The 26285-nt window shown below is 39.7% G+C and overlaps 1 protein-coding gene across 5 annotated transcripts in view; it reads right to left on the bottom strand.

The window, feature by feature from the left end:
- ZRANB3 (zinc finger RANBP2-type containing 3) overlaps positions 1-26285 on the bottom strand; it is a 313369-nt gene that overhangs the window by 21903 nt on the left and 265181 nt on the right. For all 5 annotated transcript variants that reach the window (XM_021075255.1, XM_021075253.1, XM_021075252.1 and 2 more), the window contains 6 exons: positions 21910-22321; positions 18403-18600; positions 14301-14392; positions 10616-10717; positions 9278-9420; positions 929-1039 (listed from right to left, as the gene is read on the bottom strand). In XM_021075255.1, coding sequence (XP_020930914.1) covers positions 929-1039; positions 9278-9420; positions 10616-10717; positions 14301-14392; positions 18403-18600; positions 21910-22321 — 1058 coding nt within the window. The remainder of the gene's footprint in view (positions 1-928; positions 1040-9277; positions 9421-10615; positions 10718-14300; positions 14393-18402; positions 18601-21909; positions 22322-26285) is intronic.

Raw genomic sequence — 26285 nt, 5'->3', positions numbered from 1 at the left:
AGTGTGGAAATGAAATAGCTCTAGTCAGCACTCTCTATTCCATGCCAAGTAAAAGAAAGAATAGCGTGTTCAAAAAAACTCATTTGAATACAAATATGCTGCCTCTCTTGGGAACTTAGATGTCTTCTACCTACATAATCAGACTTTGAGACATCTGGAGAAGACGGAAAATGAGAAGTCAGGAAACGTTTCTTCAGGTCAGGAAAGGACAGGGTAATGGACATCCCCAGCTAGGGTTAGTGGCTATGCTGCTCTCTACGTGTGTTGGGTCATGCACCTCACTGGGACCAAGAGGCCATGACCAAGGCTCCTGTGAACATTCTTTCGGTGTTTGCTGGCCTTCAGAAAACAGATTATTCACATCTATTAAGTGACAGAGCCAAAGAGGGAACAGTGCTGAGAGGAATTACAACAGAAGACTTGCTAAATATGTGCCTCCTGTAGATAAACTCAGAGGTGGTAGAATTAAAATTAGAGATGAAATGTAGTGAAACAAGCTCAGTTTGTTAGAATACAAGGGAAAGGTACATTACTCAATTATGTGAAAAGTCTTACAAGGGAACTGTTACAGCTACATTGCCTATTTTCCGTGGCTGTTTGTTAGAAGTATGAAAAGAAAACCTTTTTATGAAAGAAAGAACTCAAGACTGCGGGGCAGGGTCCATATTTGACCTCAGTTCTCCTAGCATGCAGTGGCCATTCCTTTGATCTGCCTGGTCTCAGGGTCCTTCTTTATCTCTAATTTTTAAGACGAGGACTCATGAGCCTCACAGGCTTGCTAGGAAAAGAGAAGAGCTATTATGTTGTGAAAGCTTCCTGTAACCTGCAAAGTGGCCACACAAAGGTAAAGTATTATGACAAAAATGCATGCATAAATTTAAGGAAACAGTCTTAGTACAACTATGTCGTACAAGTAAAAACCCCTTACTTTACGTAAGGGTCCTGTGGCCTGGACTCCTTTGTGATCAGACGGACTCGGCCCCCATCATTCTTCACCTTGTCCATCGAGGCTGCAGCAACGTCTTCTTTGGTTATGTATCTAAAACAATGACATGTGAAGATTTCCTCTCTCTCCTATAAAAGTTTCTCATGTTCACAATGCTCCTTGCAAACACAATAGGAGAAAAAGCAAAATCCAAGGCTATTCACTGTGCTAATACTAAAGTTACAGGGTGGGGTTTTCTCCCTCCACATTGCCCTTCATTTGTGGGAAACACACTTCTCTGTCCCAAGTTCGTTTTCTCAAGATTTATTTTTCTAAGAAATTCAAGAGTCATTCAATATCCTTTGGACCAATTTTTCACTTGGGGGAATAAAAGAGTGGGTGTAGGAATAAGAAATGATCAAATACATGCGCCACTGACAGCCCTAAGTAAACTGCTTGCCAAGCCGTGCAGAAAATCTCTAACTGCGTTTTTACCTCCCTCGTGGCCTTCTCTTCAAGGCTCCTCACATTACCTTAATGAGTTATAATAGCGTATCAGCATATTCGGGTAAAATGATTCTCTTCCTAGTTAACCTGGTTCAATCATCTATAATCTCAAGGTTGTTTCCATTATTATCAGCTCATACAGGGTTTATGGAATCTTCCACTGAAATAATGCTACACTTGATGTGGGATTCAGAACCTTTTCACACAGCACTATCAATACCACATAATGGTTTAGGGACTGGAAGTAAAGAGGAAAGTTATTCCAATTAAAGGTGACGGGGGAATTTAAGTAGGTGAAATGCAATTACCCAATTAATTCCTTCTAATTAGCATGGCCCAGTTTCCCTAGTAGTTTACACCTATTACATTTAAAAAAAAATAGTTTAAATCTGCATTTCTTCATAACTTCAGGTACTTCATTTGGTAGCTTGACAATAAACTAAAAGATAAATCACAATGGAATTGTGCAATTTTAGGTAAAATTTCAGAGATTTGCTTTTATGTTGTTAAAGCAGACTTAGTAATTAACAGATATAGCCTTTAAATAAACTATTTTATTAACTTTTGATTAGGTGATACATACACATATTTCAAAACTATGAAGTTATAAACTGCTGTAAATGATGAAAAATAAATTTTCTCTCCATCCCCATCTTTTCCTCCCTCTTCCCCAAACCACATCTCGTCAGTTTTCAATACATCCTTTTAGAAATAGTTCATCTTTTCAGTGTATAGGTATATACATTTTATTTACTTATCTTTGTACTTTCATGGCACATAATTCACATACCATAAATTTAAACATATTTATTTACTGTCTTTTTTTAGGGCCACATCCATGGCATATGGAGGGTCCCAGGCTAGGGGTTGAATCAGAGCTGCAGCCGCTGGCCTATGCCACAGCCACAGCAATGTGGATCTGAGGCACGTCTGTGACCTAAAACAAAGCTCACAGCAATGCTACCTCCTTACCTCACTGAGCGAGGCCAGGGATCGAACCTGTGAACTCATGGATACTAGTCGGATTCGTTTCTGCTGAGCCACGATGGGCACTCCTAAATTTTACCATTTTAAAGTTTACAATTCAGTGCATTTTAGTATATTCACAGTTGAACAACCATCACATTATCTACTTCCAGAATATTTTTACCACCCCAAAAAGAAACCTGGAGTCATTGGCAGTCACTTTCCCATTATACTTTTTATTTTTATATTTTAAAATGATAGCATAATATACATACTAATCTTCACCTCACTCTTTTGACCTCAACACAAAACTCAGAGATCTTTCCATAGTGGTGTATATAAGATTGCCATAGTTTTTAATGGTTTCATATTATTTTGACAAACCATATACTATATCTAACCAGTCTTTGAGTGATGCTCATTTATACTGTTCCAGTCTCTACTATCACAAATGATGCTGTAATAAATAGCTCTATCTCAAATATCCCTATTTTCTACACAAGAACTATCTGTAGGAGTTCCCATCATGGTGCAGTGGTTAGCGGGTTTGATCCCTGGCCTTGCTCAGTGGGTTAAGGACCCGGCGTTGCCATGAGCTGTGGTGTAGGCCGCAGACATGGCTCAGATCCCAAGTTGCTGTGGCTCTGGCATAGGCCAGCGGCTACAGCTCTGAGTAGGCCCCTAGCCTGGGAACCTCCATATGCCACAGGAGCGGCCCTAGAAAAGGCAAAAAGGCAAAAGACAAAAAAAAAAAAAAAAAAAAAAAAAGAACTATCTGTGAATTCCCAGAGGTAGAATTGCTGGGTCAAAGGTCTTAGGTGCTTTGATCCCTACCAAATTACCCATGACATTGTTCACAGAATTAGACATTAAAAATTTATATGGAACCATAAAAGACCCAGAATTTCCAAAGCAATTCTGTGGAAAAAAACAAAGTCTGTCTCCCAGACTTCAGACAATCTTACAAAGTTACAGTAATCATGACAGTGTGGTACCAATACAAAAACAGACATATGGATCAATGGAACAGAATAGAGTGCCTAGAAATAAACCCAGATACCTATAGTCAATTAATCTTCGACAAAGGAGGCGAGAACATAAAATTGGAAAAAGTCTCTTCAGCAAGTGGTGCTGGGAAAATTGGACAGCTTCATGTAAATCAATGAAACTAGAATACACCCTCATGCCATGCACAAAAATAAACTCAAAATGGCTTAAAGACTTAAACATAAGACATGATACCACAAAACTTCTAGAAGAGAATATAGACAAAACATTCCCTGACATAAATCATACAAATATTTTCTTAGGTCAGTCTCCCAAGGCAATGGGAAAAAAAAAAAAAAAAAAAGAAAGAAAAGAAACCAATGGGACCTAACCAAATTCACAAGCTTTTGCATAGCAAAGGAAACCATAAGCAAAATAAAAGACAATCTACAGAATGGGAGAAAATAGTTACAAACAATGCAACTGAAAAGGGCTCAATTTCCAAAATATACAAACAACTCATACAACTAAACAACAACAAAAAACAAATGACCCTAATATATGGCACAAATGAACCTGTCTACAGAAAAGAAACAAACTCATGGACATGGAGAGCACACCTGTGTTGCCAAGGGAAAGGAGTGGGATGGACTGGGAGTTTGGCGTTAGGAGAGGCAAACTATTATATTTAGACTGGATAGACAGCAAGGGATAGCACAGGGAATTCTATCCAATCTCCTGAGACAGACCATGATGGAAAATAATATAAAAAAAGAATGTGTGTGTGTGTGTGTGTACGTGACTGAGTCACATTGTTGTATAGCAGACATTGTAAATCAACTACACTTTTAATTTTAAAAAAGGTTTTAGGTGTTTTAAGGTTGGATAGATTTTGACATATTTTCTCCTCTGGTTTTGTACCAATTATAGATCCACCAGCAATGTATGAGAGTCCCCATTTCCTTACACTTTTTCTAATACAAGGGCTATCAGCTGACAACGTCTCTGCTAATGGTGATAGGTATCTTGTTATAGTTTTAAATTTGCATTTCTCCTATTAAGGAAAGAATGACTATCTTTTCACACGTTTGCATTTCTACTTGTGTGTCTTTCTTAAAGCAAAAAAGAATCAAAGTGAATTCTTTCAGTATTCTTTTAACTTGCCCTTTTAGTTCCTAAATCCCCCCCACCTCCATTTCTTCAACCATTTTATTCCCTTGACAAAAGCATTTTGCTAAAGTATTCTAGCAGATTTTAAATGAATTCAAAAGCTTTCTAGCTTTGAGGGGCAATGGGATATTAAGCCTTGCCTCAGGTATTATTCAATGTTTAAAAGCTTAGAAACCTAATTCAGTAACTTTAAAAGATGCTGAGAAATCTATTCAGAGATTTAAGAACTAAAAATAACCTCTTGCTTTCCTATGAGAGGTTTAAGCACAAATTTTTGGAAACCACAAGAAATGGATCAATCAACCTCAAAGCAGGTTGTTGACAACTTTTCAAATGCAGTTGTGTTACCAATATTTAATTTTCCATTGAGGTTTGCTAAGAAGTTCAGGTAAGTATACCAGCTCTGAAAAAATTATGGTAAACATCAATTTTGACAAATGGGGAAGGAAGAATGCTGTCTACTAAAGTAATTCCTGGGTGAGGATTGTTGTGTTTGGCAGTAAGAGAGGAATGAGTTGGAAAGTGGCCTGAACTAATGAGAACAGTGTTGGGTTCTAGGTTGATGACTGGCTTGAGAGAACAACTGTGACTAGGGGATATACAGTTGGCTATGTAAACCCACAGATTTCCAAGCGAATCAGACCTGCCCTCCAAGAGTGGGAACTCACTTAGGAACCAAAACAATGGCTGGTCATCTTGGCTTCTACTCACATTTAAGAGTGAGTTGCTCAAAAGCTGGCTGCACACTCTGAGCTTAGATGAGGCCTGCAAACAGGTAGATGTCACTGGGGGATGATCATGTTGGGAGATGTAGCCATTGCTTTGGGGAGAACTCCTGAATATTAGTCTTTATTCTGAGGCCATTCCGTCTTTTCAGAGATGAATCCTGTAACCTCCTGCTAGAAAGTAAAATGTGGCTGTTGGTATGGCAACAGCCAAGAAAGGGCTTGGGGGAGTGTCAGTTTCCAATATAATGTTCTCTCTGTATCTCCACTAACCCTGGTGTTTCCAATACCGGTGCCTCTCTGGTTAGTTTCTCTAGAAAACTGGTAGGACAGTGGGAGGGCTAGGCATCCAGTGTCTAACTACTCTTCATGGAGACTTCCCCTCAGTGCTGTTATGCAGCCCCGTCTTTCACACCTGCTTTCAGAGAGACAGGATAACTGTAGTTTACTAAGACTTTCTGGGACCCCCAAAGCCAGAATTGGCATGCTTCCTCAAAGTATGCCCCTTTGCAGGTGCACAGGTTTCATTTCCATGCTCTGCTAAGCCCAAGCCGCTGGAGGCCCCCTCTCTCCACCTCTCTCTCATCAGTGGCCAAGGTCTCTAGGTCTACTTCCTCAACACCTCTCTTCATTCTCTTTCCTACACTTCCATTTCTAGTGCCTCAGTATATGCCCTCATCTTTTTACCCAGTTCTACTGTGATAGTCTTTTAATTCTGTGGTAGACAGAGTTTTAAAGATATCTCCCTAGAATACCTGTCTCTTGGTATCAATTGAACACTCATTTAGGTAGTGTTGTAAAGGGATTTTGCAGATGGAAGTAAGGTGACTGATCAGCTGACCTTAAGACAGGGAGACAGGGTGCAATTCCAAGTATAGGAAGGATTTGACATACCACTACTGATCCTGAGATATAGAGGCCCATGTGCTAGCACTAAAAAGAGCCTCCAGAGGCTGAAAGTGGCCCCCAGCTGATGGCCAGCAAGAATTCTAAGTCCAACAACCACAAGGAACTGAATTCTGTCAACAACCTGAATGACAGTGGAAATGGATTCTTCCCAGACCATCAGTAAGGGCCCAGCTAAGCCAACATCTTTTTTTCAGCCATACACGATTTCGACCAGTAAAATAAGTACAGCCAACTCACACTTCTGACAAACTTTGGTAATAAATTTCTATTGTTTTAAACTGCTAAGTTTGTGGTAATTTGTCACATCACCAGCCATAAGAAGCCTATCCCACTTATCTCCCCACTTCAAGTCTTGCCCTTTCAATCTAATCTTCTGCCAGAAGTGAGCTCTTAAAAATACAAATCTGATTATTTACTATGCTGCTTGTTAACATAGTTTTACTTTAATGTATCACCTACCTATCATGTTATAAATAATACTGTGTGTCTGACTTGGGTTTATATTGATTGTATGACTTCTGCTTTTATACCTGACCAGCCATCTTTTTGGGTAGATGGAGAAGAAAAAATGGAACATGACTAGAAGTGGTTGGAGTGGGCTATGAATTCAGTTAAGAAGGGAATTACGATTATGTAAAGAGAAAATCAATACTTCAGCTAAGACAATAGTTGTGAAAAGTGAGAAAAAGGAGAGGACTGGAAGGAGTATTGAAAGAAAGTAAGTGTCACATTTTCCGTTAAGTGTGTGTGTGTGTGTGTATAACACATCGATTTTTTTTTTTTTTTTTGGCTGCATCTGTGGCATGCAGAAGTTCCTGGGCCAGGGATCAAACCTGTGCCATGGCAGTGACCCAAGCCTCTGCAGTGCAGTGACAATGCCAGATCCTTAACCCACTGTAGCACAAGGGAACTTCCATACATTGATTTTTTAATGTAGTTTTTAATATAAAGTAATACACATTCATGGGAAAATTCAACCAGTACAAAAGAGTTGAGGCAAGAGTCCAAATGTGGACAAATCCAACTAGTCAAAGGACTTTGACTCACACAGTGTTTTATTTTTAGGTCTGAATTTAAGTGGCATTAGATGGGTTATGTACTTTCTAATTTTCCATAGTTCTGCTCCCTACCCCATCCTTTCCTAGTTTTATACCTGACCTCATTCGTCTATTCATTTATTTACAGTTCCTTGCTTTGTTTTTGGTCCCATGAGGTTATAATCCTGGCATAAAGTATAAAGTCCCTATCATTTCCACAAATCCCCTAATTATATATGGTCTAGAGTGAAATTTCTCAACAGTGGCACTACTGACATTTTGAAATAGGTAACTATTTATTTAGGAGTACAGTCCTGTTTACTGTAGGATTTTTAGCAGTGTCCTGGTTCTCTATGCACTAGATGTTCCTAGTTGTATCCCTGATCGTGACACTCTAAAACTGTCCCCAAGATTGTGACCCAGGGAAGAAACTGCCCCCAGTTGAGGATCATATCCTAGAGAAACCTCGGATATGAGTTTCTAAGGTGTCCTCCCCAACACCTTTTGTATCAAAAATAGGAATTATGTGGTGTTCCTACTGTGCTCAGTGGTAGGTAATGAAACTGACTAGTATCCATGAGGACATGGGTTCAATCCCTGGCCTCTCTCAGTGGGTTAAGGATCCAGCATTGCTGTGAGCTGCGGTATGAGCCCTTGGATACAGCTCTGATTTGACCCTTGGCCTGAGAACTTCCATATTCTGCAGGTGTGGCCCTAAAAAGACTTTTATTTTTTTTAAAAAAAAAAGGAATTACTTATTTGTGTCTCCATCTCTTTTTTATACTTATTTTTACTTTTTTTTTTTTTTTTAATGGCCATGCCTGCAGCATACGGAAGCTCCTCTGCTAGGGTTCAAATCAGAGCTGCAGCTGCCAGCCTACGCCGAAGCCACAGTAGCACTGAATCCGAGTTGCATCGGGGACCTACACTGCAGGTTGCAGCAATGCTGAATCTTTAATCCACTGAGTGGGGCAGATATCAAACCTGCATCCTCATGGACACTATGTTGGGTTCTTAACCCACTGAACCACAATGGGAACTCCTTTTTACTTTTAATTTATCACAAGCATTGTTCCTTGTTCTCACATATGAATATACCATAGCCTTATTTTGAAACAGCTGAAGAGATTTTCACTGTATGGGGATATAATGTATTTAACCAGCTGCACCCCTCACATAGCATTGAAGGATTTTTTTCACCTGTGTGTATGGAAAAGGCTAGAGATCACAAAATGAGGAAATGGGAGGACAAAGAGAGATTACAGGTAAACAGAGACAGCAAGAGCTAAAGGAAGGGGCTTTTTCTGCCAATGCTGCTGTTTGGTTTGGTGCTTTGCAGTCTCTTCCAAAGCAGGATCTGGGCTATAGAACAGCTGACTGCTTCTAGGACTCTGCTTTGTGATGAAAAAGATTCTACAGAGAATGGGGATTTGAGATCACATAAGGGGATATTTGAGTGAGGCAAAGATGATTATGATGCTAAGAGAGGAAATCGAGCATACGGAGATTAGAAAGGGACCTGTAAGGATAAGGTCAAAACAGTTACAAACATGAGACACTTAACTTTCCCTCTTACTTTGTTCCCAACGCAGGTATGATCACAGTCACCTTCTGCTATGTGGGTGGTGGCACATCAAACAGAAGCAGCTCCTTTGCTGCATGGCACCCAAGATTCACCCTAGGAACGCAGGGCTTTTAGGACCTGGAGGCAGGTTCTGCTCTTATATAACAGGGAAATGTTTTCCTGTGGTTCAACAGTGCCCCAGGTGGGGCAGGTCACAGGTCATAGCATCCTGTGACTCTGGCCTTTTCTCCTGATGAGTGGGACTCAGAGTGAGCAAGATCCAGACAACTTGATCTTTTCCAGTAGATTTGATCAAATGCACAGAATACCTAATTATGTTGCTATAAAGTAAGCTGTCATTTTATGTACAACTTTCTCTTACCAGGATTTCCTTAGTGGTTACATAAAATGCCTCAGACTCCTTCCTGTAGAATAATTACGATAAGTAATAAAACATAAGATTTTAAAAAGGAGAGACAACGCATACCTTTTGGTACTGCTTTGTTTGGCTTGTTGCTTTGTGATTTCTTCCAAAGCAAGAATTGGGCTGCAGAACAGCTGCCCGCTTTTCCTGATTATCCTCTGCTTCATGGCGGTTAGACAACTCCATTCTCGAACAAACCTCAAAATCTGGCAGAAAATGAGATAATGAAAACAATGTACAGCTCACCAGACATCTTCCTTTGAAAGTGAGGCTACTTATAACATCTGAAACTGATGTTTTATTATATCCCCCAAACAGGCTTTGAGTTTCACAGTTTTAGGTTTTCTTCAATTTGATGCAGTTTTCCTATATTTATTGTGAACTATCTAGGGCTGGTTCTTCAGGGGTCTCTTTCAAGCCAAAGGTTCTCTAAAGGCACCATTGAGGACATGCAGCATATGCCCTTAATGCACATAGGGGCCTGCGGCGACAATGTGCTCACTAAGACTGAAAGCAGTCTGGCTGCTGATGCACATACCCCACCAGTGGCCGAGGCAAAACTGGTCTTGGGCATAGCGAGTTTTGTGGTGGTGACAGAGTGACACTGTAACTTCCGAGAAACACTTGTACCTAATGCTTAAATTATCACAGGAAAAAAAGCCATCAATAATAAACCTGGGACATGTTATTAGGGTTACCATTACTCTTACTAATTGGACAATTATACGTAATTGACTATTTTCTGGCAATCCGAACATCAGTATTAGAGGATACCAAAGAAAATAGCTCATGGCTACCTTTTCCTTTAAAACAGGTGCAGCTGACCAGGGGCAAGGTTTCTTTTCTGATCAAAGACAAAAATAGAATCACTATTTTCTTGTAAAAAGTGCTACGCTGCGTGCTGGGTCAGCCCCCGCACATTTATCTTCCTAGGCATGAAGATAAATCCGCCACAGATCAGAACTAAGGCCTGCCCAGCAGGTACTTGGCCTGTGGTTACACGCCGGGCCTCTAGCAACAGATCAAGAGTCACCTGACATGGTGTTATCCTTGCTCTCAGAACTTGTCAGTGTTAGAACTTGGCCTACAAAGATACATTGTGATTCTGTCAGATACAAACATCACAGTTGCTAATCCTGTGAATGAGAAATTAAATGATGTGATGATTCTATCCACAGAAACAGCAACCCTAGGTGTGATTACTTGCCAAGGAAAGAGATTCCACATTTATTCTTAGCACCAGGGTAATTCATAGGCACTGACTGGACTGATTAAAATGCAACCAATGCTCTGACTCTGCAACAGGCCACAAAGTGCTCTGCTTTCAATAAACTCAAATACATAATGTGAATCTGAAAACACAAATTTTCATTTAAGACAAATGCACAGGACTATTCTTACCAGGGAGCGATTTTGTTTCAGCTGAAAGCTTGCTGGTAAATCTTCCCAAAGGTCTAACTTTATATCCAAAGGAATAAAATTACAGTTCATCTGGTTTCCATCCTGATTATAGATTAGGAAGGCATTATTAATCCATTTTGTCTGTAGGCACTAAAAATTATTTCAAAAGTAAAGAATTCTCTTCTGATAGACCATGCCCAGTCTTCTAAAAGATAAAATGGATACAGCTCATTCGAGATAAGATTCCACATACACAGCTCCCCAGAAAGGATGCTGAGTTGTGGCGGCGGCGGGGGGAAGGCTTTCCACTGCCCTCTCAGTGCCCCCACTGCATTCAATTTAAGAGTAAACAATACCATGGAGAAGGGTATAGTCAGTTAAACACGAGGTTGAGATGTGACATATTTCTTTTATAAAGTAAAAGAAGACACTCTGTATATGGACACTTGCTGTATAAACAATAGTTGAACCCATATTCTATCTAACTGTTTTGGCTAAGAAGAAATGTTACAGCTCCCATAATCAATTTGGGGGAAAGAAGCATGATTGAAAGTTTATATATATAATTGTTACTCTAAACTCTGCATCATACTTGGGATTCTGGCTGAAATGAACAGTTCTTTAGAGGTACACTATTAATACAACACAGGATGTGAAACATCTGTTACTGCTCTTCGTTTAAAGGGGCATTCTTTTAAGCAGGGAGCTAGGGTTTTGATCCACATTTCTGTGTCTAGATTTTATTTTGGCTCTCCTAAAGTAAAAAGGAAAGCTTTTATCTGAACTCTCCCGTAGCTGTGAAAATCCCTGTTGACATTTCATCTACTTAGTGTCTCATGTTTAGAAAACAGAGTAACATTTTATGGTAAGGGGACATGTGAGTATTTAGAAGAGTCATAAAAACGCACTTGGACTACTGAGAGATGTCAGGAAGGTGAGGTGGTGCACACTGCATGGGGAGGGGGTGTGGAATGTGAGTGGGGGGCTGCCGAGTACTTGCTTGGCAGCTGGCATGCTCCACTCTCTACCAGGAGGGTGCAGGTTTTCTCCAGTCTCCACCCAGGGGAGGAGACACCCTGATCAGATGGTCCATGATACAGAGCCTTCACTGTAGAGTAAAAAGTTTAAGGGTTTCTGAATTTCTTTGTGTGCTCTCCCTGGAGTCTGCCTTCTTGCTCCTCTACCTCCCAGCCCCTGGGATCAGTTCTCTGCTATTCTCATGTGATGGTCTGAGAAGCATGGCCTGGAACTCCACTCACAGAGGGAGAAGGAGGCTCAGGCACTTGGACCTGTTGCTAGAAAAGCAGAGGGGTCCCTGGTACTCCTCCAAGGTTAGAAGTTCCACATGATAGATAGGATCCAGCCCTTAGGGGGAGCTTTGTGTGCGCCTGCTTTTACTCTTTCTTTCTTTTTTTTTTTTTAGGGCCACACCCGTGGCATATGGAAGTCCCCAGGCTTGGGGTCAAATCAGAGCTGCAGCTGCCAGCCACAGCCAAAGCCACAGCAATGGATCCCAGACTCATCTGCTACCCACACTGCAGCTCATGGCAACGCTGTACACTTAACCCAGTGAGCAAGGCCAGGGATTGAACCTGTGTCCTCATGAATACTAGTTCATTACTGATAACCATGGTGGGAACTCCCCTGACTTTTATTCTTGATGTCACTCTTGGCAGTGGTCCCATGATGGAGGATGAGTGGAGTTTGTGATATTCACTATCCTAGCCATCTCCTAATCATCTAGCAATATGTTTTAGTTTTCAGTTACACCTGAAGGTTATCACATGGCACACCATCTATCTGTACCCAATATTTGGCTCGGCAAAAAACCCATTACTAAGTGTGAGCAGCTCCAACCTAAGTTATCTCTAAAAGGGCATTCCTCACTGTTGTGACTCAGTGGAAACAAATCCGACTAGGCACAATAAGGTTGTGGGTTTGATCCCTGGTCTTGCTCAGTGGGTTGAGGATCCAGCATTGCCGTGAGCTGTGATGTAGGCCACAGACGTGGCTCAGATATGGCACTGCTGTGGCTCTGGAGTAGGCCAGCAGCAACAGCTCTGATTCGACCCCTAGCCTGGGAACCACCATATGCCGTGGGTGTGTCCCTAAAAAAAGGGCAAAAGACAAAAAAACATATATATAATAATAAAAAGATAAAAAATAAAAAGGAGTTCCTGTTGTGGCTCAGCTGGTTAAGAATCTGACTAGTGTCTGTGAGGATGCAGGTTCAATTCCTGGCTTTGCTCAGTGGGTTAAGGATCCAGCACTGCTACAAGCTGCAGTGTAGATCACAGTGGTTCGGATCTGGCGTTGCTGATAGGGTGGCAGCCTAGCCTGGAAATTCCATATGCCTCAGGTGTGACCATAAAAAGAAAAAAAAGAAAAAAACAAGCAGGCATTCTTTCAATAGAATAGCCCATGAGTTTCTTATAGAGATTAGAAATTTGAAACTGTACACCATGATACTTATAGAGATTAGAAATTTGAAACTGTTACACCATGATACTTATAGAGATTAGAAATTTGAAACTATACACCAAACAAAAAGTGTTCACAATCTTAGCAATTTTTTTCCCTCAAACACTCACCCTATTTAACCTAGGCCAAAGATTCTCACATGGTCTCCATCAGAGGATCCACAGGGTCACAAGTGTTTTCATAAATATTAAAACATTACTTGTCTCTTTCACCCTCATTCTTTTGTGAATGTACAGTGAAGTTTTCCATGCACAGGCACATGTGGGGAATCCCACTGTCTTCTATTAAGACTTTAGAGAAAATTGCTAAAAATGTAAAACAATGCTACTTTCCTCACTAAACATTTTTGTTTCACAAAATAGAATTACTTTTCATAAAAATATGCTGTTTATATAAATATGTAATGGGTTTGTTATTGCTACCCCCTCCCTCGTGGGCCAGGGATTCAAGCCCATGCCACAGCAGTGATTCGAGCTATAGCAGTGACAACGTTGGCTCCTTAACTTACTGAGCCACCAGGGAACTCCTTATTACTGCTACTCTTAAATGAATTAATAAATGAATATTTTAAAGTGTCTCCATTTTAATTGAAAATACAGTAAATAGGAACAACCTACCTAAACAAAAGCTCTCTGGGTCCTCGGCAAATCTGAGGAGTGGTCCAGAGACTAACGAGTGAGTGCTACTAACCCAGGCAGTGGCAGGAATCTGAGCAATCATATTCTTAAAACTTTCTAGAGTTTACTCAGGATGGATGGGCAGGCATAAGCTTCCAGAAAGACACTCCTGCTGCTGTGGCCTTTAAGTAGACAATGTAGACTCAGTGCAGGCGCGAACTCTGAGGGAGAGTTCATCATGGCCAGGCAACTGCGCTAAGCACCTTACAGGAATTAGCTTATTCTGTCCTTGCAATAACTCCTCTCCATTTTACAGTTGAGGAAACTGAAGCATGGTAAGTAATGTGTCCAAGATTCCACAGTTAGCAGTAGATTTGAACTGAAGCACTCTGGCCCTGCAGTTCACACTCTTAACTATTATGCTGTTTGTCTCACTGTCTTTAGGTTTAACATAGGAATTTGAGAATTAGCTTTAAGAAGAAAAAGAACCAGAAGCCTATCTCTTTTGCTAATACAATTCATCACCTCTACTGAAACATGAAAAAAGGAATCCTTTTGCATGTTTCCAGAATTCATATAAAGCTTACCTTAGTATAGACATGAATGCGGTCAGTATTCTTACTTGCACAAAACATTAAGGTATCATATACTGGCATCGTGTCAGAACTCTTCAACTGTTCTAGTAAAGAAGATTAAAAAGAAGCTGAAGGCATATTTACTTTCTATCCAAAATAGCTTATTTTAATCTTCTGTAGGTTAGAATGATGAAACGGCTGTATCAAATAGATCAACATATTACAAAGAACACATGTCTGAGCTTGAAATAAAACTACCATAGTAGACCATCTACATTGGCATATGTGGTCACCAGGTGCTTTGAACTTTTGCTAATGACTCAGGAAAAAAAAGAGAAAGGGAGCATTCACTAAAAAGATAAAGAGTTAGGACTAAGGGAAAATTTCCCCTCCCACCCCCAGAATCCTTATCAGTTGCTAGAGTGGGTTTAAGTTGGGACTGAATGGATGCCATTTTTATTCTAAGCAGCAACATAGCTATGTTGAGGGTCACTTAAATAACTGATCCCCTATGGTCCTCACGTTCACAAAAGATGAGTGGACAAGGCTTCTTTCTGATAATCTTTATTTACTGTTTTCTCAGTCCCATTGACCAATATATTCTACAGGAGAGACAAGGTTATCAAGCAGATCAAACTATTAATTACAGTTGGCACTTAGCAAACACCTACAATGTGCCAGGTACTATTCTAAGTACATATATTAATACCTCTCAGAAATAAGTAGTGTATTTTACAAGGGAGGAAACTAATTAATTGCCCAGGGCCACTGGTCAAAGGACTTGAGCCCAGTAATCTGGCTCCTCAGCCATAGGGCCTCAGTGACTTTTAAAAATATTTTTCTAGGAGTTCCTGCCATGGCTCAGCTGTTAACGAACCCGACTGGTATCCATGAGGACATGGGTTTGATCCCTGGCCTCGCTCAGTGGGTTAAAGACCCGTGTTGCCATGACCCGTGGTGTAGGTCACAGACATGGCTCAGATCCTGAGTGGCTGTGGCTGTACTGTAGGCAGGCATCTGAAGCTCTGATTTGACCCCTAGTCTGGGAACTTCCATGTGCTGCAGGTATAGCCCTAGAAAGACCAAAAAAAGTATCTTTTCCAGATCTGGAAGTCCATGATTTGCTTGAGATCTATTTGGCAATGTCATCTATTTTAATTTTCCTAATCAAGGCATCAGTCATTTTACGAACTTGGATTGTGGATTATTCCCATATTTCATAAATTCTAAAATGTACACTTTTCCACACTTTAACATTTCTGAATTGGCATGTCTTATAGTCAATAATCGTGGCATTTTACAATCATGGTTGGCCAGGTGGCTGCCGTGAGGTAGTTGTCACTGCCTGTGCATGAGCTTAGTCACAACTACAATACTGTTGTCACTTCAACACTTGAGATACAGGCATTGTTGTTACTACAGGTTGAGTTTAATTACCTTTAAAATGTCTTCAAAGTGTTTCACTATGATTTGGTACTGAAACAAAAATGTATCAGGTATGCCAAAAACTTAGAGACAGAGCAAGAGAGAATAAATCTGTTATTAAAGAAGTAAATATGTATTACTGGAAGAATAACCAAAATTTACTATTCTTGCAAAGGAAAAACCAAGTGCTTCAGAGATCTAAGAAAAGGAGATTCCTGCAAATTGAGGATCTTATATTTGAACACTAAAGTATGCAAAAGGGTTGCCTATTATATGCAAGCAAAGCAAGTGAAGGCAGGAGAAACTGCCAAATCTCTCAGAACAAATGGAAATGATGCCAGAACAGCAAAGGTCTTAGGATCTGGGCTGGGCTATCCTTAAATTACTGTGTCATGGAGTTCACGTCATGGCGCAGTGGAAGCAAATCCGACTAGGAACCATGAGGTTGCAAGTTCGATCCCTGGCCTTGTTCAGTGGGTTAAGGATCTGGCATTGCCATGAGCTGTGATGTAGGTCGCAGACGCAGCTCAGATCTGGCGTGCTGTGGCTCCGATTAGACCCCTAGCCTGGGAACCTTCATATGCCACAGGTGAGGCCCTGAAAAGACAAAAGACAAAAAAAAAATTACTGTCATAACTTAATTTCAGGTTTTTTTTCTTTCTTAATGTACATAAGTGCATTTCATAACTGCTGTGTCTCCAGATTTGAAGAACTATGGTTAATGCATTAATACTTAAAGATCAGAAGTCATACTTTAATTTAAAAAAAATCACAAGAACAACTCAAAATCAGTTATTATTCCCTACTAGCTACATTAGGGAACATATTTTTCTTTTCATGAAGTGTCATTTAATGGTTCAAAACTACAGATGATGCATCTTTTCAGGATACAGCCATCCTTCCAGACCCCCAGAATTCTAGCTAGAACAAAACCACAATTCCATTGTAGTAGAGAACTCTGGTTCTAAAAGAGCATATGTAGGAAGAATAAGCATTTTAATATAATGTGCCTTCTCTGTCTTCTGTTTTTCATGGAAATCCATGTTAGTGGGGAGATGTGAAACATCGCTTTTGTGAAGGTCTCTACCCACCGATCTGAGAAGTGAAAAAAAAAAGAAGAGGGGCTAGGAATAGTGGGAAATGATGGCACTGTCTACCAGTTGAGGCCAAAGCAAATTTCACTGGCAAATTTTAGAATTTTTAAAAGCCTAGTGATTTTTGAAAAGTATGTGTAAGTAAAGCTAACATATTGTCTTCATCAAGGGACCAATTTACATCTAACAAGACAGTATTTCCTTGCCATAGATGAAGAGACTCATGGACCAGCTGATGACAGTTGCCAGTTGCTGATTCTGGTCTGATGTTTAGCTCATTAAGCTGTATGCTGTCCTAGAGGAAAAGCTTTATCAGCACTAGAGGGACTATCACAGCCTGAATAAGGAAACTAGAGACATAAAGTCAGGGTCTACATTGCCTGTTTAAAAGCTGTTAAAATTAACAGACCTAAACAAGACCCACTGTAAGATAGTTTTGGGAAGACCCTGAAAAATTAGATGAAAGGAAGGCTGAGCAAAGAAAAAAAGAGAATGCCCTGAGCTCAGAAACACTTAAATGAACATTTCATTTAGAGCTATGAATCTGACTCTGAGTTATATCTATGTTTCACAACCACTAACGTAAAAGAAAAGCTTCAACAGTCCCTTCCAACCATTTTGGGGTTGTTATAATGAGAACATTAACTTGTAGGTTACTATAGTCACAAACTAATAAAGACAATACCCCAAAGGGCTCACAAGCTTTTGCCAGCTGGCCCAGAAAGACAGTGACGTATGACCTATAGGCTGGTGTTTGCCAATCATCACAGCTATAAATAATGAATGGAACCAACCAAAAAGTAAATAAAATCTGAGATACCATATGTTGGTTCCAAACACAATCATGATTCATATAGTCTTAAAATTATGCTCCTTAAAAACAGTTGATTTTTTTTTTTTGTTTTTCTTTTTTTCTTTTTGGAGCTGTACCTACAGCATATGGAGGTTCCCAGGCTAGGGGTCGAATCGAAACTGCAGCTGCCAGCCTACACCACAGCCACAGTCATAGCCACAGCAATGCAGGATCCAAGCCACATCTGCAACCTGTGCTGCAGCTCATGGCAATGCTGGATTCTTCAACCCACTGAGTGAGCCCAGGGATCGAACACATGTCCTCAGAGATACTAGTCAGGTTCGTTACTGCTGAGCAACAATGGAAACGCCTAAAAACATTTTATTTTTAAGAAGTCCCCTAAACTCTACATTTAAAATAGGCCAAATTAATTATAGCCATTTAAAAGAAATACATGTATAAAGGATTAATGATCTGCTAAGAGGCTGTTACAAGTCTGTCAATCTTACAACAATCTATGTTGTGCAGAAGAACCTGCAAACAGCCAAACCATCCTCTGTGAGAATGCGCCAGGTAGACAGCAGAGGTAGCCACCTCTGGGTTGAGCTCTCTGTGTCATGTAACAGCTCCGCTCTTCTGGCCATCTGGTGTTCATGTATGCAGTTACAAATGCTTGATATTTTTAATATAAAAGGGAATAAGAGACACCTGGAACAAGGTAGTAATTGGAAATCTACTAACAGTATTACATGTCTAAGCATATGGTTATTATTTGGATCCTGGAAATGGAAACAAGACTTACCATCATCTGGCTGGGGTGTGAATCTCTCTTCACCCTCAACTTTTGGAATTTGTTCCTTGTTCTCAGCTAATGGTTCCGGTTCTGAACACACAAGGGCTTGTTTTTCACTGTCAGAATTAGTCTGGATTTTTTGGGAGGTGTCTTTCTGAGAATCATCTTTCTCATTTTTGTTTTTATCCCAGGTGGGGTTAAGGCTATCTATTCGGAGAACAAATTTGTACAACAAATAAACAAATTAGTTTCTTCAAATCAAACAGTTTACATTTAAATTTAGATGAAGTCATTATTTACTCTAAGTCCAATTTAAAAAGTAGAGTTTAAGAAAGTCACAGCTAGGTCTTACAAAAAAATAATAAAGTCAATGATGTTTGTTCATTTGTTCAAAACATTCATGGGGAGTCCAGAAACACCAAGTCCTACTCAAGGTGATGGAGAGGCAGAAGGAACAAGATAGAAAGGTCCTTGCTTCCCAGAGATTCCAGGCCAAGGGGCAGAGATAAACAGGTAACTAAAGAGAGTATTCTCAGATAAAGAGAATAAGTAAGGGGATTGGGTGGGAGGAGAAAAGTCAGCAGGACCATGTGAGCTGAGAACTGTTTAGGAATCTAGGAAGCCTGGCCCTGGGGGGTGCCATATTCTTGGATTAGATTCTTAGCATAACTGGAAGCCATAAAAGGGTTTTGGGCAAAGGAGTGTAATAATATAAGTTTTTAAAGGATCACTCTGGCTGTGCATCAAGAGGGACCAGACCCAGAGAGATGTCTGAAGTCCTGGGAGAGAGACGATCGTGGCTTCCCATGGGATGGTAGCAATACAGCTGAAGTGGCTGGAATCAAGATATAATGTGGAGGTTACGGCAGCAGAACTTCATGAGGTGGGAGGAGGGGGGGAATCAAAGATGCTACTTCAACAGACATGGAGAGTAAACTTGTAGTTGCCAAGGGGGAGGAGAGGAGGGAGTGAGATGGACTGGGAGTTTGGGGCTAGCAGATGCAAACCATAACATTTAGAATGAATAAGCAATGAGGTCCTAGTGTATAGCACAGGGAACAATATCCAATCTCTTGAGAAAATTCATGATGGAAGGAAATGCAGAAAAGTTATATATATATATAACTGGGTCACTTTGCTGTACGGCAGAAGTTGGCAGAGCCTTGTAAATCAACTATAAATTTTTTTTTTTAAGATGCTGCTTCTAGGTTTTAGTACCATGTAGAAAAGAGGGGAGAAGAGAAGATTTGGGTATTAGATATGTTGGTGGTGAATTGAGAATTCCATTTTGGACATGTTCAGCTTGAGGTACCCATTAGATATCCAGATGGAGATGTTACATAAGCCACTGGATATATCCAACCTGGAATGCCAGTGAGAGGTATAAATATGGGCATACAAGTTGTAAAATGCCAAATCATCTATAAGCTAGAGATGTGAAGAACAAAGCACAAAGAACAAAGAGAAATGCTATATAATGGAAAAAATTATTGTTCAGTGTATATTATACCAAATTTTATCTATTGTACTAAAGACTGCATTTAGCAACTTTTCCAGGACTTTCCACTTTCATATCCTTATATTGCTCCTTTAGTTTTTTGAATTCCACTGTTTCCTCAAAATGCTATATGGCGGGCATTGATTTTAAAATTTAGATGAGTTAGAATTGATTCTGCTTTTCAATACTTTTGGGATATATCCAAATCAAGGTTGGAAATCATTATGCCAAACTGTAGTAATATTACTCGAATAACTGCAACTTTCAAAAATAGTAATGTCACTGTTACTTAGAATATGTATTCCTCTTAAATCAGGCTGTTTCATATTCACAAAAGACGTTTTGTTCTTTTTAGATTGCTTGACAGTTTGCTTATTAAATCATGATTCTAGGAATTTGGGGGGCTCCCCAGTTTTTTTTCTTTTTAGGGCCATGCCTGTAGCATATGGAAATTCCTGGGCTAAGGACTGAATCAGAGCTGCAGCTGCTGGCCTACACCACAGCCACAGCAACACTAGATCCGAGGCGCATCAGTGACCTATATCACAGCTTGCGGCAATGCATATCCTTAACCCAGTCAGTGAGGCCAGGTATTGAACCCGCGTGCTCGAGGACACTATATTGTATTCTTTACCTGCAGAACTACAATAGGAACTCCAGAAATCTGCTTGAAAGATCATCTTGTATCATTTACTTTTTAAAAACTTTTTTAATGTTGCTCTTGGTATCACAAAGAAAAAAACAGAACCATAAAACTCTATTAAATTATAATTTTTTGGTTAAATGACACAATTTATATACTTAATGTAAACTGACATTATTCTGTAATCATGAGACACTTTATTTTTATTGCCTGTAGCAGCTGAAAATTGAGATAATGCAAATCATTGAGATATTATATGGAATAAACTTGTGGTTCTAATTTAGCTCGTAGACAACAGGTGTCCACACTACAAATATAACCAACCAGATGGCGGACTTGTCAGTTTTGGTAGGAACACCCAGAATTGAAGGAGGAAAGACTCAGCTACTCGTGACATTTTCTTTCACATCAAAACTGAGGCAGAAGAGAGCAAGGCAGGCAGGAAGGAACTGGAGCATCAGAACTTCTGTCTTTGCTGAGATTTTGTTCATGTCAATATTCTGAAGAATTCATATATGATGGAAAAGCAGGTGTGTATAATTATTACAATTGATAACATTTTATTTTACTTATGATTTCTTCCAGTTTCTAAACCATTTGGCATTTTTACTTACCATAAAAATGGTCACGAAAATTGGAAACAAAAGGAATACTAATGATCTTTTCTTAATATAACCACAGGTGTTAATAATCATTTTAAAAATAAAACATCAGAAAATGGCATATCATACTATAAAAACATACTCTGAGGTATGTTTATGATTTCTATTTTTAAATAGCATGTTTTAGAAAAGAACAAACTCATAAAACAGACATGAAATTAGTTTCATGAAATTGGTTTCTAAAGAAGATCTATAGAAGAATTTTTATGATTTGTCAGGCAAGAAATATGGCACATTGAATATTTTACTAGAAAAAGAAGCTACATTCGCTTCATTATGCTATTTAAGCAAAAGTAATCTATAATTTCTATAAAAACAAGTATTATCTACAGAGGAAAGAAAACAGCAGGTCTATGACTATAAGGCATATCTGCTGTCATGGCAACAGAGCTTCAATTCCTGCCCACTGAATTCACATCCTGCTGGCATTAATCAGAAATGTCCGTTTGTGCCAAATTAATGCCATGTCACAGACGCTGGGGGATATACATTCTTGACAGAACTGGGAGCTTTTTGCATTCCACAAGGGGAAAAATTCACAAGTCTTCACTATGTGAAGTTCTCTCTTCCCTGTCTAAAAGCTCTGATGAACCTCTGATGACAGCAGTTGTCTCTAAAAGCCCAGGTTATTCAAAGACACCACTGCCAGCTCCCATCACAGTCACCCTCTGCACACACACCCCCCAACTCCCTCTGTCCCACCAAATACTCACCAGCGCTGCCCCGAGGATTCTCACACATTTCACAGAAAGGTAACATTGAGTTATTGATATAGGTGCAGAAACCACACTGCCAGTCCATTCCAGGAAGAAGTGGGGTGGTGGCCTGGGCTTTTGCCTCAGAGATCCTGTCCATGAGTGGAGCCTTGGTTTGCCCAGGCCAGGATGGCTTCTCCTTCAGGGGACTGCAGTGGTCATTGGTGGTGACTAGTTTCAGTCTTTTAGCTTCAGGTTCAAGATTGCTCTCATGATGAATGAAATCTCTTGGGGGTGTTTTTCTGAGGTCTGCTGGTGCTACAGTATTTTTCTCCTGGAATACTCTTGATTCATCACAGGTCACCAACTGTCTTTTCTTAGGGTTTGGTGAAAAGAATGATCGAATATCACGCTGTTTTTCTTTTTCAAACTGGGAAAAATAAAGTTACTAAATTAAGAGGCAATTGAATATGTTCTTCCTAAATGAAACAGATTAGCAAACTCTTTTCATTATTAACCACACTCCAGTAGCTTCTGAATACCTTATTGGAAATGAATTCAATCATGCAATGACTCTTCATATATACATATATGCAAATCCCACTAACTCATCAATACATTTTGTGTCCAGTTTTTTATCACTTACAATGTGCAAGCGCTTTACATATATCAGTGCATTTAATCTTCATGCCAGCTCTGTGAAGCAGGTACTATAATTCTTTTCATATTTCAGATGAGGACACTAAAGCTATAGATAGAGAAGTTGGTAACTTGGCTATAGAATTATGTAATAAAAATACACTTTATAAACTATCTGCTCTAGATCTATGTCAGGGAAAGGAGGTGATTGTTTAAATATTTCAAGTCAATTAAGACCTAGATGTTCTCACACCCAAACTATAAATACGATGTTCATTAACAATTTTTTTTTTTTTTGGTCTTTTCTAGGGCTGCACCCGCAGCATATGGAGGCTCCTAAGCTAGGGGTCTAGTCAGAGCTGTAGCCACCAGCCTATGTTAGAGCCACAGAGATGCAGGATCTGAGCCACATCTGTGACCTATACCATAGCTCACGGCAACGTCGGATCCTTAACCCACTGAACAAGGCCAGGGATCGAACTGCAACCTCATGGTTCCTAGTCGGATTCGTTAACCACTGAGCCACGACAGGAACTCCACTCCTAACAATGTTTTTAACATTAAAATATATTCCTGACCAGGGAGTGATTTTCAAATAGCATTAAAGATATTAATTAGAACAGTTTCTCTAATAGACTCAGTTTAATAATTATCTTGTTTTCAAGAAATATACTTCTCCTTTTTAAGAACAGCTACTTCATTGTCTCATGTTTTTCATCTTCTTTTCAATGTGTAAATCTCAACCTCCTAATTAGAGAAAGGAGGATACCCAACTTCACAGATGATTAGCCAGCAGTTAAGGTAAATTAAAGGAGCTAATTTTAGAGAAGTCCAGCTGGGCCTGAATTGGGTACCATGGTGGGCCCACACTGTGGCAGACGGCATTTCCAAAGGTGGCTATACCAATTCTTATCCCACTCCTCATGTTCCACATACTTGTCGCACAATGTGAGAGTGGCACGCCTACATCTAGGGGCAGGGTCTGTGTTCCTCTAGTTTCAAACTGGATGGACCTTTGTTCACTGTCTCAACCAATAGAATGCAGTGAAAATGCTGCTGGGTGACTTCTGAGGCTAAGTTGCTAATATGGCTGCTGGCACTTTGTTCTCTTTATCTCTCAGGAGGGACACCAGCCTTTGAAACACAGCCACTGTGTTGTGGGGAAGCCCAGGCCACATGGAGAAACCAGGTGTGGGTATTCAAGTTGACAGCCCCAGAGAAGCCCCAGGTGATAGCCAGCAACAGCTATCAGACATGTGAGTGAAACAGCTTTCAGATGTTTCCAGCTCCCAGTCTTGGGGGTCTTCCAGCAAAGGCCCTATAATCTTGAAGGAAACACATCACCTTCATTGTGCCCTGTTGAATTACTTGTCCACAGAAACTATGAGAAATAATATGTAACCCTTCTTGTTATAAGGCACCTGCTATGCCACAATAGATTACAAAGACAGACACCACAGATGATGACATCCAAATATCACAAAGAGATGGTTTACATAATGAAACGTATCTGTATTTCTTAGTAGTGCTGCCTAGGAAAGATGTGATAAATTAATTGAGACAGATTACTGGTTACTGAGAACTGTGAAGAAAGAGAAATAGGGAATCATTGTCAAATGGTTACAGAGTCTGTTTGGGGTAATAAAAAAGCTTTGAAAATAGTGGTGATGGTTGCAATTATAAACGTAATTAACATCAGTGAATTATACACTTAAAAAGGGTTAAGATGGCAAATTTTATGATTATATACATAATCAAAAAATTACGTATATAAGGAAGGAATATTTATGTTGTTCCCATACTGGTAAAATTAAAATGTACATTATAGGAAAAAAAGTCCCCCCAGTACTGTACAACTTTGATTTTTGTATGATTGTTATTTATACATTCTCATATAATATTAAAAAGTTATCCAATGAGTTGTGCAATTCACAGAATTTAGATTAAAATATAAATAATGAAATCATTAGCCGTGAGACAAGATTTTTCTTCTTTTTTTGTCTCTTTACGGACGCACCTGTAGCATATGGAGGTTCCCAGGCTAGGGGTTGAATTGGAGCTGTAGTTGCTGGCCTACACCACAACCACAACAATGTCAGATCTGAGCCGCCTCTGTGACCTACACCACAGCTCACAGCAACACCAGATCCTTAACCCACTGAGCAAGGCCAGGGATCAGACCTGCGTTCTCATGGATCCTAATCAGACTCATTTCCACTGAGCCAGGAAGAGAACTCCTGAGACAAGATTTTTAAAACAATGCACAAGGGTAATTCTAAAAAAAAAAAAATGGTGGAGGAAAGTAGAGAGATTAGCAGACTAATGGAGTTTGGTGTTAAAAAAGTAACAAAGAAACAAAGATAGTTACTTATTTAAAGAGAATGTTCTATTCCATATAATAGAACCACAAGGAGAGGCTGCAGGATTTTGAAAGTATTGGCAAATATTCAGCAAATGAGAATGAATTTACCAGCTATTTCTAGTTAAATCATAATGATTTTACAAGAGAGGTTAACTTTCTGGGTCCTTGCACATGTCTAGAAATGACCTGATTTTGGCCTCTTAGTAGTTTTGTTGGACACACAATTCTCCAAAATCTTTAAAGACTGCTCTATTTCTTCCAACATCCAGTGATACTGACAATGTTCCTTTGTAGGTTGCAACCTCTTTCTACATTTCAGAGGCTTTGGGAACCTTCTTTTTATCTAGGTGTTCTAAAATTTCACAATGGTGTATGTCTATATATCTATATCTGTGTCATCTCTGTCCTCAGCACCCAGGACACCTTATTCATTCTGAATAGTAATGATGATCTTTAGATCTTGGAAATTTCTATTCTTCTTTAATAGTTTCATCCTCTTCATTTTCTTTTCTGTCATTCCTGTTAGCAGAAAGCTGGACTGAGACATTTATGTCTTATCTTTTATTCTCATATTTTCCTTCTTTTTGTCTTTTTACCCTCTTAACTCTAAGAGATTATAGCGCTATTTTATCTTTTAACCCTCCTATAAAATTATTTTAGTTCAGCAGCCATATTTTTAACATTGAAGAGGTCCTTCTTGTCCCTTTTTCATAGTATTCTGATTTCATTTATATGTACAATATCATCTCAAATCTGAAGCTACAAGTTATTTTTTTACAAGTCCTCTCTTGGATCAATTTTTATTTCAGCTTATTTTTGTTCACCTTTTTCATGCTACAGATTTCCTCTTCAAATGTCCAATGACCTTGGTTGTCCTCTCATACGTAAGAATGAAGGAATAGGAGGGGTGCCTGGGATCTCGGGACTTGGGGGACTAGACCGAGAAGACCTGGTAGGACACACTGAACATGGGGGATGAGGAGATGGAGGAGACCCGAGGGATTCTCAGACTCCTAAACCTCTGGCTTGTGACTCCGTAGGGATGACATTTTCAGTCACAGTAATAGGGAACACAGGAAGATAAATGGGCTCAGTAGAAGGCAAAAAGAAAAAGGAATAGAATTTCACTTTTAGATATGAGTAAGGACTGGTGGGAGTCAGGGTGGAGAGTTCCAGGAAGCTGGTCCAGAGTTCAAGGGAAAGAGACAAGTGGATTTGCACATGTGGGAACCACTGACATATAGGGTTGGTTATAGTCGGAGCCCATCTGTCATGAACAGAGGGAGAAGGAGGTAAGAAAAAGGAAAGGCATAGCTGGAAAGCACAGGGACCTTAAGGGTGGAATGAGGAGGAAGAGATACTGAGGAAGGAAACACAAAAGTAACAGTAAGAA

The sequence above is a fragment of the Sus scrofa genome, chromosome 15 (genome assembly GCF_000003025.6).
Source record: "Sus scrofa isolate TJ Tabasco breed Duroc chromosome 15, Sscrofa11.1, whole genome shotgun sequence".
NCBI lineage: Eukaryota > Metazoa > Chordata > Mammalia > Artiodactyla > Suidae > Sus > Sus scrofa.
The sequence above is the reverse complement of the archived record's forward strand: the minus strand, read 5'-3'. Positions and strand labels throughout refer to the sequence as shown.